Here is a 16,576-nt window from a genome sequence, read left to right as displayed (position 1 = left end):
TATATTATTTATATTTATAATAATTTTTATAAATACTTTAGATACTTTTTAATCAAAGTCAGATAAATTAAAGTAAAGAAATAGTATGAATAAAAAAATTTCAATTAAGGCCTAAATTTTTTTAAAGTGAATATTTTGACAGAAAACAAAACTTAAATATAAAAAATAATTTTATGTTAAAGTATTAAACACTCATTTAAGTAAAACAATAATAAATCATTTTAATTATCTAAATTCTTCCAATTAATCTAAAATATAATGATTAAATAATAAATTTGAATTTCTAGTTAGTATTTAACTATCTTTTTAGTAACTAACAGCTTCTTATATTTCAATTTTTTTTTATTTTAATTAAAAATAAATAAAAAATAAATTCAAATTAATTGTATTTTTTTCCTTTTTAAGTTATCATTATTAATCAATATTTAATATTTTTTATTTTTTTTTGTTTATTCAGGTTTTAAACCTATCAAGATACCTTTTTTTACTATTTTAAAATGTTATAAAATTATCTATTTATTTAAAACTTTTAAGATTTTATTTTTGGTTTTAATAAATGTAATGAAGAATAATATAATAATTTGTTAAATATTTTAATTTACTGAATTAATATATAATATAAAAATAATCTTAATAATATAAATTTTTAATGTAATTTATAATTTTCAAGCAACTTAGTTGCACTAAACTCCTCTGAAGCCTTTCATGCAAATACAAGTTCCATTATTGCAATAACCATTTGAATTACAATTGTTTGGACATAGTTTCTTGTAAGCACAAAATTCATCTAGCTTTTCAGGGCAAGTAAGATAACCACTGTAACCTGGAACCTTCAATTATTGGCCATTATTAGAACAGGTAACTTTAGTTCCTCCAACATGAACAATTACCTAGTTGGCAGAAGTACAAGTATAGGTATAGCATAAACCTTATTCGTTGATAGGTCTATATTTTTCATCTATAAGTGAGCTGTTAAAGCACTTAGAGTTTAATCCAAAAGTAACTCCAAAAATACGTTTATAATTTGGATTATTCTAAAAGTTGTTTGATTAATCATAACATTTAGCGTTACTAATTGTTCGATAAGTGTTGCATTAATTGTCTAAGAATTAAGAGAAATTACATTATCCAGTACCATGATAATAGCAGTCACATTTTTTTTCGAAAGATCCGACAGTACAGAATTCCCTATTATTGTCATCACATTAGCCATAAATGAAAGAGCAACCAGCATTTTTACCATAAAATGATTCTTCTTCCATATTTGAGTTGACAGAAACAAAAAAACCAGCATCTCTTAGCAAAGCGACTGTAAAACCAGTTAAAATAGGAATGGTTAGGGAAATGGAAGCATTCATTATTTCATCTTGAATAATATTAGTTTCCCAGTGATAACCAGCTGAACGATCACCACCTTAGTTTTCAAGAGGCATACCAGGGATAGTATTTTTTAGCAAATTCAAGAACATGAGGTGTTTTTAAGAAAGTTGTTTTCATCCCTCTCATTAGATATTAAGTTGTAGGATTAAAATGAGACTTCATATTAGAATCAACCCATCTTGGAATATCATATATAGAAAATCCGAGAAAGTGAGTTATTTCATGGATAACAGTTCCAACTAAATCTTAGAACTAGAAAGAGTTGGCAAAGTTGTAAGAATTTAAGATACCCAAGTTGAAGTTAACTTGACCGTGAGTGGGACCTATTACTCTGAGAAATCTGCACCACCCAGCATAAGCAATATAGGTTTCTTAAGGTTCATTAGTGAAAGTAATATACAAATGGAGATCACTATCCTTATCTGTAGTCTTGTCAGCAGTAGGGATAATAGCTTCTCCACAATTATTATGTCTTAGATCCCACTTCATAGAACCTTTAGGTTTAGGAATGATAGTAATGAGATTGCTAAAGAAATTAGAAGCTATCTTTATAGCCTTTTCGCAGCTTCTTCTGAAGATTTACATTTCAGGAGTGTTAGGTAAAGTGTTAAAATAAGCCATATCATAGGTAATCTTGATGTTTCTAGGTTTAGCATTTTAGAGATGTCTCTCATTTTCATCAACAATGAAATCGACTATTTCTTTGTCTAACTTATATATATATATATATATGTATAGTACCCGAGGGTACTGCCTTTTTCAAGGCTATACACTGAAATTTTAGATACTAGTCGAAAAATAAATTTGGGGTAAACGCAGTGAGGGATAAGGTTGAGAGGTAATACGGTATATTAATTTATATGATTTGTTAAATTAATTTAATATATTGAGATATATGCTTAAAATCTTATTTTATTTTTTTTATTTATTTAATCAATTAATTAATATTTACAATCAAATAATATAACTGATTAACCATATATATAATTAAATAATGCAATATTAAATTAAATCTAATATTATAATATTTTTAATATTATTTATAGTTTCAAGCAACTTAGTCGCAAGCAGCTCCTCTGAAACCATTCATACAAATACAAGTTCCATTGTTGCAAAAACCATTTGAACTACAATTGCTAGGACAGAACTTCTTGTAAGCACAGAATTCATCAAGCTTTTCAGGGCAAGTAAGTAAACCACTGTAACCAGGAACCTTCAATTATTGGCCATTATTAGAGCAAGTAACTTCAATTCCTCCAACGCTAACAATTACCTAATTGGCAGAAGTACAAGTATAGGTATAGCATAAACCTTATTCTTCAATAGGTTTATATTTTTCACTAACGAGTGAGCTGTTAAAGCACTTAGAGTTAGATCCAAGAGAAACTCCAATAGCACTTTTATAAATTGGATTATTCTAGATGTTGTTTGATTCATCATAACATTTAGAATTACTAAAAGTTTAAATCCTGTTGCAACCATCATCTAAATCTGAAGACTAGATACATAATCCATTACCATGATAATAATAGTCACATTTTTTTTCGAAAGAACCTTCAGTACAGAACTCTCTTTTTTAGTCATCACAAGAACCGATAACGAATGAACAACCAGCATCTTTACCATAGAAAGATTTTTCCTCCATATTTGAATTAACAGAAGCATAGAAACCAGTATCTCTTAGTAAAGCGGCAGTAAAGCCAGTGAAAATAGAAATGGTTGGGGAATCTGTAGCATTCATTATTTCATCTTGAATAATAGTAGTTTCCCAGTGAGAACCAGCTGAATCTTCATCACCTTAGTTTTCAAGTGCCATACCAGGAATAGTGTTGCATCCATAGTATTTTTTTGCGAATTCAAGTACATTTGGTGTTTTTAGGAAAGTAGTACTAATACCTCTAACAGTTTACTCAACAGTAGGATTAGCATGAGGTTTCTTATTAGAATCAACCCAGTTATCAAAGTCAGAATCAGAAAATCCGAGAACATGAGTCACTTCGTGGATAACAGTCCCAACTAAACCTTAGAATACGTGAGAATTGGTAAAATTTTAGGTTTTTAAGATACCCAAGTTGAAATTTACTTAACCGTGAGTGGGACCTAAAATTCTAAGGAGTCTGCACCATCCAGCGTAAGCAAGATAAGTTTCTTAAGGTTCATCAGTGTAAGTGACGTATAAATGGAGATCACTATCCTTATCGGTTGTCTTATCAGTAGCAGGGATAGTAGCTTCACCACACTTATTTCCTCTGTGATCCCATTTCATAGAACCTTCAGGTTTAGGGACGATGGTGATAAGATTGCTGAAGAAATTAGAAGCTATCTTGATAGCCTTTTCACAGTTTCTTCTGAAGATTTACATTTCAGGGGTATCAGGTAAATTATCGAAATAAGCCATATCATAGGTAATCTTGAAGTTTCTAGGTTTAGCATTTTAGAGATGTCTTTCATTTTCATCGATAATCGAGTCAACAATTTCTTTGTCTAACTTTTGATTCATTCTTTTATGAGCACATTTATGCCCTTAGAAATGAGCTTAGACTTAAGTAAAAGCAAAGCAAGCTATTAATAGAACTGCAGCGAATTTATTCATAATTTTAGTTATTTTGATTTTTTTTTGTTTTACTTGTTTATATTTAAATTATTGTGATCTGTGATTTAAACCACTAAAAATATGTCAACTATATCAGGTATATTTAAATGGTTCTGAAAATTTATATTTTTTTAATCCTGCTTTGCTAAAATATCTAAAATTAATAAAATTCATATGATTAGATTTTAGTACTATTAAGTTAATGATTTTATAATTAAAAATACGAAGTAAGAATGTACATTTAATTAATGATTTAAATATTGAATAATTATTTTCGCACTTACTTGGTTATAGAAAATTTAAAGTAATAGGTTTAAAATATTTTACTTATCCTAGATAAAAATTAATAAAGGTTTATAAATAATAAATAAATAACTTTAAAATCTTATAAAGTCTAATTAAGTATATAAATCCATCAGATTTGATTTATGAATAAATAAAATAACTATAAATAGATAAATAAGGAGTGAATTATTTAAATTTTTAAAAAAAAACCATATGTTTCAATTATGTTAAATGAAAAACAACTAAAGTACAAAAATAAACACTTTAAAAATTTTGAAATATTTATGTTTAAATATTGAAGAATCAATAAAATTCTATTTTGGTTTGTAAAAAGTAATTTGATTTTTAATATGCTTGAAGCAAAAGTGTAAGTTACCATCATTGTAATATAAAGAGTAATACAAAAAATATATTCAATATAAAATATTTTAATTTAAAGCCACACTTGTATTATCTACAAAAATAATTATAAATACAAATAAGCATCAAATATTAGCTTTTTATGTAAAGTTTTAAAAATGTATTTTTACTTATTTTTTATTTTAATAAATATTTATGTGCTAAGAGTTAAGTTCTAATAGCTATTACTATAAAAAATTAATGTCTAGCAAAATAAACTCAAGACATAATTCTTTCTCACAAAATATTTTTTTTATATATTAAAAATCGATGCTTTTTAAAAAATGATATAATTTAAAAGACTAAAAAATTTATTTTAAACTAAATAGAGTTTTAAAATTATATATAATTAAGTAATAAATTAAATAACTAAAATTAATTAATTAGTACAACCATAGTTAATTAGCTATAACTCTTGTTACTGATCCTATTTAAATATATAATGAATGATTCTTTCTATCAGTAATATTTAAAAACTTACCACAAAAATTTGAATTTATAAAATATAAAGAATAACTAGCCATAGGTTGTGTTCATAATGTGAATATTATTCGCTGTATAAAATGTGATAAAATTTTGCACATAATAAGTTTGATTTTTTAAAAATGAATTTTTTGAAAGACATATTACTTTTTATACATAAAAAATACCGTAGAATATATAATAAGTAGTTTAATGTGGTTTAACCACTTTTCATAAAAAATTACTATTTTAACTACTTACCAATATATAATAATTAAAATTTACTAGTTTAGAAAGTTTTACCCTTATTTTAAATATTAGTAAGGATAATTTTACTTTAAATAAATGGTAAAATATTTTTCTATTAACAATCTACCTCTCAAAATTAACTTTAAAAAATTTACTACTTATAACTAATGTTTATAGGGGATTCTACAGTACATTTTCTAACTTATTTTTAGGTATAATTAAGTTTAAAAATTTTTAAATATTTGATTTCAATAGCTAAAATGTTTTTACAAATTTCATAAAAAGTGTTATTTTTTAAGAAACATAAGCTTCTATTATTAAAGCTTTTATTTTTACATTATTTTAATTAATTATTTATTTGAAAAATAAAGATTTGAAATATTAAAATAAATTTTCATACTAGGTAATTTTTTATAAAAGGAGCAATGGTAACATGATAATAAGTATGTAAATTTTGGGATTTTTACATATAAACTTAATATATATAAATTTCTTATATTCTAAAATTTACATTTATAGTTGCGCAAATAAGTTATGGTTAAAATTTTATAGTGGAATAATTAATTAATTTATTCAAATTAAAGTTGCAATAGTAAAATTGTATAAATTAAATAAAGTATACTAGCATAATAAATTAATTATCAGATTAATTTGATCAAATTAAGTAAGAAAAAATACTCTATGGGCATAATCAATTATTAATCATCATAGAAGCTTTCTGAAAAACTATAAAATTTATATTTTATTAATGTAACTCAATTATTTTTAAAATTTGAAAAGTTTGTATGAATTTAATAAAATAATAGACACATTAAAAAAGTATAAAAAAAAGAGATTAGAAAAAAAGGCGTTTAGTGATATGCAAAAACAATTAAAATTACTACCCATGAAATACAAAAGTATAATTGTAAACATATATTGATTAATTAATTAAAAAGTGATGATAAAACCAAAATTTTAGTACGATATTAACAAATATACAATTAAATATTTTACTATATAAATTTTAGTTAATTTTTATCTAAGTAAATTTACTCTCTAAAGATAAAGTTTTAAATTTATGGCATATTCTTGCTTAGATAAAATTATTTTATTTATATTTTAAGTGCGAGTTAATCATAAAAAATTAAAAATTGTTTAAATTATTTAATTCTTAAAATTGTAATTTTCGAGATAAAATTAATAAATAAATTTAATATTTTATTTGCTTTGTCTTTAATCTTAAAACTAAATTTTATAAAGTTTATCAAATAAAATTAAACATAATTAAGATGATTTTTTTTTTCATCCCTCTCATTAGATATTAAGTTGTAGGATTAAAATGAGGCTTCTTATTAGAATCAACCCATCTTGGAATATCATATATAGAAAATCCGAGAACGTGAGTTATTTCATGGATAACAGTTCCAACTAAATCTTAGAATTAGAAAGAGTTGGCAAAGTTGTAGGAATTTAAGATACCCAAGTTGAAGTTAACTTGACCGTGAGTGGTTTAATTTAAAGTTGCTAATTGGCCTTATATTTTATATTTAACTTACATAATAATAATGGTCATATTAGTGCGGAATAATTAAATACTAAAAATATACTCTATGAAAAAAATTAAAAATTAATTATTATTTAAACTTTCTAGCAAACTATTAAACTTACATTCTATTTATGTAATTTAATTTCTAAAATTTGAAAAGCTAGTATGAATTTTATAAAATAATAAGCATACTAAAGAAAAAATTATATTAAAGATATTGAAAAAAACGTTTTTAGTAACATTTCAAAACTATTCAAAATATTAGCTAAATAATAGTCTAAGATAATTTCAAAATATATTTCTAGTTTAAAAAAAAATTAAAAAATATTTTAGCATTCAATTAGCAAATTTCAAATCAAATATTTTACAATATAATTTTATCCTTAATTAATTATGGATTTTAGCTAGTTTTTTATTAATTTTTATTAAATTTACTATATTTTCTTAAAATAAAAAATATGTTGTGCCATATAATTCGATTAACTCACTGAAAAACTAGCTGGGAAAAAAAAAATTGAGGTACACGCAGTGAGGGATAAGGTTGAGAGGTAATACGGTATATTAATTTATATAATTCGTTAAATTTATTTAATATATTGAGATATATGCTTAAATCTTATTTTATTTTTGATTAAATAAATCCATTAATTAATATTTACGATTAACCATATATATAATTATGTAATGCAATATTAATGTAAATCTAATATTATAATATTTTTAATATAATTTATAGTTTCAAGCAACTTAGTCGCAAGCAGCTCCTCTGAAACCATTCATGCAAATACAAGTTCCATTGTTGCAAAAACCGTTTGAACTACAATTGCTAGGACAGAACTTCTTGTAAGCACAGAATTAATCAAGCTTTTCAGGGCATGTAAGTAGACCACTGTAGCCAGGAACTTTCAAATATTGGCCATTCCTAGAGCAAGTAACTTTAGTTCCTCCAACGCTAACAATTACCTAATTGGCAGAAGTACAAGTATAGGTATAGCATATACCTTATTCCTTGATAGGTTTATATTTTTCACTAACGAGTGAGCTGTTAAAGCACTTAGAGTTAGATCCAAGAGAAACTCCCATAGCACTTTTTTAAGTTGGAGTATTCTATAAGTTGTTTGAATCATCATAACATCTAGCATTACTGAAAGTTTAAATCGTGTTGCAACCATCGTCTAAATCTGGAGAGGAGTTACATTTTCCAAAACCATGATAATAATAGTCACATTTTTCTTCGATAGATCCTTCAGTACAGAACTCTCTTTTTTTGTCATCACAAGAACCGGTAATGAATGAACAACCAGCATCTTTACCATAGAAAGATTTTTCCTCCATATTTGAATTAACAGAAGCATAGAAACCAGTATCTCTTAGCAAAGCGGCAGTAAAACCAGTGAAAATAGAAATGGTTGGGGAATCTGTCGCATTCATTATTTCATCTTGAATAATAGTAGTTTCCCAGTGAGAACCAGCTGAACTTTGACCACCTTAGTTTTCAAGAGCCATACCAGGAATAGTGCTGCATCCATAGTATTTTTTTGCAAATTAAAGAACATTTGGTGTTTTTAGGAAAGTACTATTCATGCCTCTAACAGTTTACTCAACAGTAGGATTAACATGAGGCTTCTTATTAGAATCAACCCAGTTAGCAATGTCTAAATCAGAAAATCCGAGGACATGAGTGATTTCATGGATAACAGTCCCAACAAAACCTTAGAATATGTGAGAATTGGCAAAATTTTAGGTTTTTAAGAAACCCAAGTTGAAGTTTACATAACCGTGAGTGGGACCTAAGATTCTAACAAATTTGCACCATCCAGCATAAGCAAGATAATCTCCATTAGGTTCATCAGTGAAAGTGACGTATAAATGAAGATCACTATCCTTATCGGTTGTCTTATCAGCAGCAGGGATAGTAGCTTCTCCACACTTTTTGCTTCTGAGATTCCATATCATAGAACCTTTAGGTTTAGGGACGATGGTGATAAGATTGTTGAAGAAATTAGAAGCTATCATGATAGCCTTTTCACAGTTTCTTCTGAAGATTTACATTTCAGGAGTATTAGGTAAATTATCGAAATAAGCCATATCATAGGTAATCTTGAATTTTCTAGGTTTAGAATTTTAGAGATGTCTTTCATTTTCATCGATAATCAAGTCAACAATTTCTTTGTCTAACTTTTGATTCATTCTTTTATGAGCACATTTATGCCCTTAGAAATGAGCTTAGACTTAAGTAAAAGCAAAGCAAGCTATTAATAGAACTGCAGCGAATTTATTCATAATTTTAGTTATTTTGATTTGTTTTGTTTGAATTGTTTATATTTAAATTATTGTGATCTGTGATTTAAACCACTAAAATGAGCTCAACTATATAAGGTATATTTAAATGGTTCTGTAAATTTATATTTTTTTAATTTTGCTTTCCTAAAATATATTAAATTAGTAAAATTCATATGATTAGATTTTAGTACTATTAATTTAATGATTTTATAATTAAAAATACGAAGTAAGAATGTAAATTTAATTAAAGATTTAAATATTGAATAATTATGTTCACACTTTACTTGGTTATAGAAAATTTAAAGTAATAGGTTTAAAATATTTTACATGTCATAGATAAAAATTAATAAAGGTTTATAAATAATAAATAAATAACTTTAAAATCTTATAAAATCTAATTAAGTATATAAATCCATCAGATTTGATTTATGAATAAATAAATAAATTTATTACTATAAATAGATAAATAAGGAGTGAATTAATTAAATTTTTTTTAAAAAACCATATGTTTCAATTATGTTAAATGAAAAACAACTAAAGTACAAAAATAAACACTTTAAAATTTTTGAAATATTTATGTTTTTAAATATTGAAGAATCAATAAAATTCTATTTTGGTTTGTAAATAGTAATTTGATTTTTAATATGCTTGAAGCAAAAGTGTAAGTTAGCGTTATCGTAATATAAAGAGTAATACAAAAAATATATTCACTATAAAATATTTTAATTTAAAGCCACACTTGTATTATCTACAAAAATAATTATAAATACAAATAAGCATCAAATATTAGCTTTTTATGTAAAGTTTTAAAAATGTATTTTTAAAAATATAAAATTGTTATTTTATATTTATACTTATTTTTACTTTAATAAATATTTATGTACTAAGAGAGTTAAGTTCTAATAGCTATTACTATAAAAAATTAATGTCTAGCAATATAAACTCAAGACATAATCCTTTCTCACAAAATATTTTCTTTATATATTAAAAATGGATGCTTTTAAAAAAAGATAGAATTTTAAAGACTAAAAAATTATTTTAAACAAAATAGAGTTTTAAAATTATATATAATTAAGTAATAAATTAAATTACTAAAATTAATTAATTAGTACAACCATAGTAATCTAGTTATAATTTTTGTTACTAATCCTATTTAAATATATAATGAATGATTCTTTCTATCAGTAAAATTTCTATGGTTTCTAAAGATCTAATTCAAAAATTTTATTTAGCATTCGTCCACTTACTTCTATACTAAATTCAAGTTATTAAAAACTTACCACTAAAATTTGAGTTTATAAAATATAAGAATAACTAACCATAGGTTGTGTTCATAATGTGAATATTATTCACTGTATAAAATGTGATAAAATATTGCACATAATAGGTTTGATTTTTAAAAATGAATTTTTTGGCATTCGAAAATTAACTATAAAAATTTACTACTTATAACTAATGTTTATAGTGGATTCTACGGTACATTTTCTAACTTACTGTTTAAGTATAATTAAGTTTAAAATTTTAAAAATATTTGATTTCAAAAGCTAAAATGTTTTTTCAAATTTCATAAAAAGTGTTATTTATTTAAGAAACATAAGTTTCTATTATTAAAGCTTTTATTTTTACATTATTTTACTTAATTATTTTTTGTCATTTGAAAAATAAAGATTTGAAATATTAAAATAAATTTTCATACTAGGTAATTTTTTTATATAAAAAAGGAGCTATGGTAAAATGTATATTTATTTTGGGATTTTTACATATAAATTTAAATTTCTTATATTCAAAAATTTACATTTATAGTTGCACAAATACGTTATGGTTAAAATTTTATAGTTGATAGTGTGTGTTATAATTAATTAATTTATTTCAAATTAAAGTTGCAATAGTAAAATTGTATAAATTAAATAAAGAATACTAGCATAATAAATTAATTATCAGATTAATTTGATCAAATTAAGTAAGAAAAAATACTCTATGGGCAAAATCAATAATTAATCATCATAGAAGCTTTCAGAAAAACTTTAAAATTTATATTTTATTATTGTAACTCAATTTTTAAAATTTGAAAAGTTTGTATGAATTTTATAAAATAATAGAAACATTAAAAAAATATATAAAAGAGATTAGAAAAAAAGGCTTTTAGTGATATGCAAAAACAATTAAAAATTACAACTCATGAAATATAAAAGTATAATTGTATACATATATTAATTAGTTAATAAAAAAGTGATGATAAAACAAAAATAAACTTTTAGTGTTATATTAACAAATATACAATTAAATATTTTATGATATAAATTTTAGTTAATTTTTATTTAACTAAATTTACTCTCTAAAGATAAGACATCAATAAATATTTTTAAACTTATGGCATATTCTTGGTTAGATAAGATTATTTTGTTAATATTTTTAAGTGCTAGTTAATCATAAAAAATTAAAAATTATATAAATTATTTAATTCTTAAAATTGTAATTTTCGAGATATAATTAATAACTTTAAAATAAATTTAATATTTTATTTGCTTTGTCTTTAAAGTCGGGAAAAAAAAAATTTGAGGTACACGCAGTGAGGGATAAGGTTGAGAGGTAATACGGTATATTAATTTACATAATTCGTTAAATTAATTTAATATATTGAGATATATGCTTAAAATCTTATTTTATTTTTTATTAAATAAATCCATTAATTAATATTTACGATTAACCATATATATAATTATGTAATGCAATATTAATGTAAATCTAATATTATAATATTTTTAATATAATTTATAGTTTCAAGCAACTTTGTCGCAAGCAGCTCCTTTGAAACCATTCATGCAAATACAAGTTCCATTGTTGCAAAAACCATTTGAACTACAATTGCTAGGACAGAACTTCTTGTAAGCACAGAATTAATCAAGCTTTTAAGGGCAAGTAAGTAGACCACTGTAGCCAGGAACCTTCAATTATTGGCCATTCTTAGAGCAAGTAACTTTAGTTCCTCCAACGCTAACAATTACATTATTGAAAAAACTACAAGAATAGGTATAGCATAAACCTTATTCCTTGATAGGTTTTAATTTTTCACTAATGAGGGAGCTGTTAAAGCACTTAGAGTTAGATCCAAAAGAAACTCCCATAGCACTTTTTTAAGATGGAGTATTCTATAAGTTGTTTGAATCATCATAACATTTAGCATTATCGTAAGTTTAAATCGTGTTGCAACCATCGTCTAATTCTGAAGAGGAGTTACATTTTCCAACACCATGATAATAATAGTCACATTTTTCTTCGAAAGATCCGACAGTACAGAACTCTCTTTTTTTGTCATCACAAGAACCGGTAATGAATGAACAACCAGCATCTTTACCATAGTAAGATTTTTCCTCCATATTTGAGTTAACAGAAGCATAGAAACCAGTATCTCTTAGCAAAGCGGCAGTAAAACCAGTGAAAATAGAAATGGTTTGGGAATCTGAAGCATTCATTATTTCATCTTGAATAATAGTAGTTTCCCAGTGAGAACCAGCTGAACCTTCACCGCCTTAGTTTTCAAGAGCCATACCAGGAATAGTGCTGCATCCATAGTATTTTTTTGCATATTAAAGAACATTTGGTGTTTTTAGGAAAGTAGTATTAATACCTCTAACAGTTTACTGAACAGTAGGATTAACATGAGGCTTCTTCTTAGAATCAACCCAGCTAGGAATGTCAGAATCAGAAAATCCTAGGACATGAGTGATTTCATGGATAACAGTCCCAACGAAACTTTAGAATAAGTGAGAATTGGCAAAATTTTAGGTTTTTAATTAACCCAAGTTGAAGTTTACTAAACCGTGAGTGGGACCTACAATTTTAAGGAGTCTGCACCATCCAGCGTAAGCAAGAAAATCTTCATTAGGTTCATCAGTGAAAGTGACGTATAAATGGAGATCACTATCCTTTTCGGTTGCCTTATCGGCAAAAGGGATAGTAGCTTCGCCACACTTTTAACTTCTGAGATCCCATATCATAGAACCTTAAGGTTTAGGGACGATGGTGATAAGATTGCTGAAGAAATTAGAAGCTATCATGATAGCCTTTTCACAGTTTCTTCTGAAGATTTACATTTCAGGAGTATTAGGTAAATTATCGAAATAAGCCATATCATAGGTAATCTTGAATTTTCTAGGTTTAGAATTTTAGAGATGTCTTTCATTTTCATCGATAACCAAGTCAACAATTTCTTTTTCTAACTTTTAATTCATTCTTTTATGAGCACATTTATGCCCTTAGAAATGAGCTTAGACTTAAGTAAAAGCAAAGCAAGCTATTAATAGAACTGCAGCGAATTTATTCATAATTTTAGTTATTTTGATTTTTTTTGTTTGAATTGTTTATATTTAAATTATTGTGATCTGTGATTTAAACCACTAAAATGAGCTCAACTATATAAGGTATATTTAAATGGTTCTGTAAATTTATATTTTTTTAATTTTGCTTTCCTAAAATATATTAAATTAGTAAAATTCATATGATTAGATTTTAGTACTATTAAGTTAATGATTTTATAATTAAAAATACGAAGTAAGAATGTACATTTAATTAAATATTTAAATACTGAATAATTATGTTCGCACTTTACTTGGTTATAGAAAATTTAAAGTAATAGGTTTAAAATATTTTACTTGTACTGGATAAAAATTAATAAAGGTTTATAAATAATAAATAAATAACTTTAAAATCTTATAAAATCTAATTAAGTATATAAATCCATCAGATTTGATTTATGAATAAATAAATAAATAAATTTATTACTATAAATAGATAAATAAGGAGTGAATTAATTAAATTTTTTTTTAAAAACTATATGTTTCAATTATGTTAAATAAAAAACAACTAAAGTACAAAAATAAACACTTTAAAAATTTTTGAAATATTTATAAAATTCTATTTTGGTTTAAATTAAAAATACGAAGTAAGAATGTACATTTAATTAAAGATTTAAATATTGAATAATTATGTTCGCACTTTACTTGGTTATAGAAAATTTAAAGTAATAGGTTTAAAATATTTTACTTGTCCTGGATAAAAATTAATAAAGGTTTATAAATAATAAATAAATAACTTTAAAATCTTATAAAATCTAATTAAGTATATAAATCCATCAGATTTGATTTATGAATAAATAAATAAAATAACTATAAATAGATAAAAAAGGAGTGAATTAATTAAATTTTAAAAAAAAAACCAAATGTAAAATATTTTAACTTAAAGCCACACTTGTATTATCTACAAAAATAATTATAAATACAAATAAGCATCAAATATTAGCTTTTTATGTAAAGTTTTAAAAATGTATTTTTAAAAATATAAAATTGTTATTTTATATTTATACTTATTTTTACTTTAATAAATATTTATGTACTAAGAGAGTTAAGTTCTAATAGCTATTACTATAAAAAATTAATGTCTAGCAATATAAACTCAAGAAATAATCCTTTCTCACAAAATATTTTCTTTATATATTAAAAATGGATGCTTTTAAAAAAAGATAGAATTTTAAAGACTAAAAAATTTATTTTAAACAAATTAGAGTTTTAAAGTTATATATAATTAAGTAATAAATTAAATTACTAAAATTAATTAATTAGTACAACCATAGTAATCTAGTTATAATTTTTGTTACTAATCCTATTTAAATATATAATGAATGATTTTTTCTATCAGTAAAATTTCTATGGTTTCTAAAGATCTAATTCAAAAATTTTATTTAGCATTCGTCCACTTACTTCTATACTAAATTTGTGTTATTAAAAACTTACCACAAAAATTTGAGCTTATTTAAAAATGAATTTTTTGGCACACATATTACTTTTATACATAAAAAATACCGTAGAATATATAATAAGTAGTTTAATGTGGTTTAACCACTTTACATAAAAAATTACTATTTTAACTACTTACCAATATATAATAATTAAAATTTACTGGTTGAGAAAAACTTACCCTTATTTTAAATATTAGTAAATTTACTACTTATAACTAATGTTTATAGGGGATTCTATGATACATTTTCTAACTTACTGTTTAAGTATAATTAAGTTTAAAATTTTAAAAATATTTGATTTCAAAAGCTAAAATGTTTTTTCAAATTTCATAAAAAGTGTTATTTATTTAAGAAACATAAGTTTCTATTATTAAAGCTTTTATTTTTATATTATTTTACTTAATTATTTTCTGTCATTTGAAATATAAAGATTTGAAATATTAAAATAAATTTTTATACTAGGTAATTTTTTTATTTAAAAAAGGAGCTATGGTAAAATGATAAGTATGTATATTTATTTTGGGATTTTTACAAATAAATTTAAATTTCTTATATTCAAAAATTTACATTTATAGTTGCACAAATACCTTATGATTAAAATTTTATAGTTGATAGTGTGTGTTATAATTAATTAATTTATTTCAAATTAAAGTTGCAATAGTAAAATTGTATAAATTAAATAAAGAATACTAGCATAATACATTAATTATCATATTAATTTGATCAAATTAAGTAAGAAAAAATACTCTATGGGCAAAATCAATAATTAATCATCATAGAAGCTTTCTGAAAAACTTTAAAATTTATATTTTATTATTGTAACTCAATTTTTAAAATTTGAAAAGTTTCTATGAATTTTATAAAATAATAGAAACATTAAAAAAATATATAAAAGAGATTAGAAAAAAAGGCTTTTAGTGATATGCAAAAACAATTAAAAATTACAATTCATGAAATATAAAAGTATAATTGTATATATATATATATATTAACTAGTTAATAAAAAAGTGATGAACAATTAAATATTTTATGATATAAATTTTAGTTAATTTTTATTTAACTAAATTTACTCTCTAAAGATAAAGACATCAATAAATATTTTTAAACTTATGGCATATTCTTGGTTAGATAAAATTATTTTATTAATATTTTTAAGTGCTAGTTAATCATAAAAAATTAAAAATTATATAAATTATTTAATTCTTAAAATTGTAATTTTCGAGATATAATTAATAACTTTAAAATAAATTTAATATTTTATTTGCTTTGTCTTTAATCTTAAAACTAAATTTTTTTAAGTTTATCAAATAAAATTAAACATAATTAAGATGACTTTAATTTAGGGAATCAAACTTAGCTATTCAAATAAGCAATCCAATTCAATAAAAAATAATAATCAATAAATTTTAAAAATTATTAATTGATTATTTTTTTAAAGAGCTAGTACTTTATATATTAAAAATAATTTAGAAAATAAATAGTAACATTTATTTTCTTAATGTAAAAAACTTTTTGTGCAATAGCTATTCTCGAATAATTATTTCTTGAATAAGAAATATACATAGTCGGGAAATAAAAAATTTGAGGTACACGCAGTGAGGGA

The 16,576-nt window shown here is 23.3% G+C and overlaps 6 protein-coding genes across 6 annotated transcripts; all 6 read right to left on the bottom strand. All coding sequences in view use genetic code 6, as the record gives it.

The window, feature by feature from the left end:
- Positions 1–665: 665 nt before the first annotated feature.
- Positions 666–1,358, bottom strand: TTHERM_00290650 (leishmanolysin family protein, putative; the record flags this gene model as incomplete). Its single annotated transcript, XM_001018682.1, has 1 exon — positions 666–1,358. One exon carries the CDS (start codon positions 1,356–1,358, stop codon positions 666–668), a length of 693 nt encoding a protein of 230 aa, XP_001018682.1.
- A 64-nt stretch (positions 1,359–1,422) lies between these two features.
- TTHERM_00290640 (leishmanolysin family protein, putative) lies at positions 1,423–2,359 on the bottom strand (the record flags this gene model as incomplete). Its single annotated transcript, XM_001018681.2, has 2 exons — positions 1,423–2,091; positions 2,333–2,359. 2 exons carry the CDS (start codon positions 2,357–2,359, stop codon positions 1,423–1,425), a joined length of 696 nt encoding a protein of 231 aa, XP_001018681.2.
- Positions 2,360–2,428: 69 nt separating this feature from the next.
- TTHERM_00290630 (leishmanolysin family protein) lies at positions 2,429–3,973 on the bottom strand (the record flags this gene model as incomplete). The annotated part of the gene is made up of 1 exon (XM_001018680.1): positions 2,429–3,973. The coding sequence occupies one exon, from the start codon at positions 3,971–3,973 to the stop codon at positions 2,429–2,431; it is 1,545 nt and encodes a 514-aa protein (XP_001018680.1).
- A 2,641-nt stretch (positions 3,974–6,614) lies between these two features.
- On the bottom strand, positions 6,615–6,923 carry TTHERM_00290620 (leishmanolysin family protein, putative; the record flags this gene model as incomplete). The annotated part of the gene is made up of 1 exon (XM_001018679.1): positions 6,615–6,923. One exon carries the CDS (start codon positions 6,921–6,923, stop codon positions 6,615–6,617), a length of 309 nt encoding a protein of 102 aa, XP_001018679.1.
- A 711-nt stretch (positions 6,924–7,634) lies between these two features.
- TTHERM_00290610 (leishmanolysin family protein) lies at positions 7,635–9,179 on the bottom strand (the record flags this gene model as incomplete). The annotated part of the gene is made up of 1 exon (XM_001018678.1): positions 7,635–9,179. One exon carries the CDS (start codon positions 9,177–9,179, stop codon positions 7,635–7,637), a length of 1,545 nt encoding a protein of 514 aa, XP_001018678.1.
- Positions 9,180–11,959: 2,780 nt separating this feature from the next.
- Positions 11,960–13,504, bottom strand: TTHERM_000289607 (leishmanolysin family protein; the record flags this gene model as incomplete). The annotated part of the gene is made up of 1 exon (XM_012798268.1): positions 11,960–13,504. The coding sequence occupies one exon, from the start codon at positions 13,502–13,504 to the stop codon at positions 11,960–11,962; it is 1,545 nt and encodes a 514-aa protein (XP_012653722.1).
- Between the last annotated feature and the right edge of the window lie 3,072 nt (positions 13,505–16,576).

The sequence above is a fragment of the Tetrahymena thermophila genome (assembly GCF_000189635.1).
Source record: "Tetrahymena thermophila SB210 genomic scaffold scf_8254594, whole genome shotgun sequence".
Classification (NCBI taxonomy): domain Eukaryota; phylum Ciliophora; class Oligohymenophorea; order Hymenostomatida; family Tetrahymenidae; genus Tetrahymena; species Tetrahymena thermophila.
Note: the sequence above shows the minus strand (reverse complement) of the source record. Positions and strands in the feature narration are given on the sequence as shown.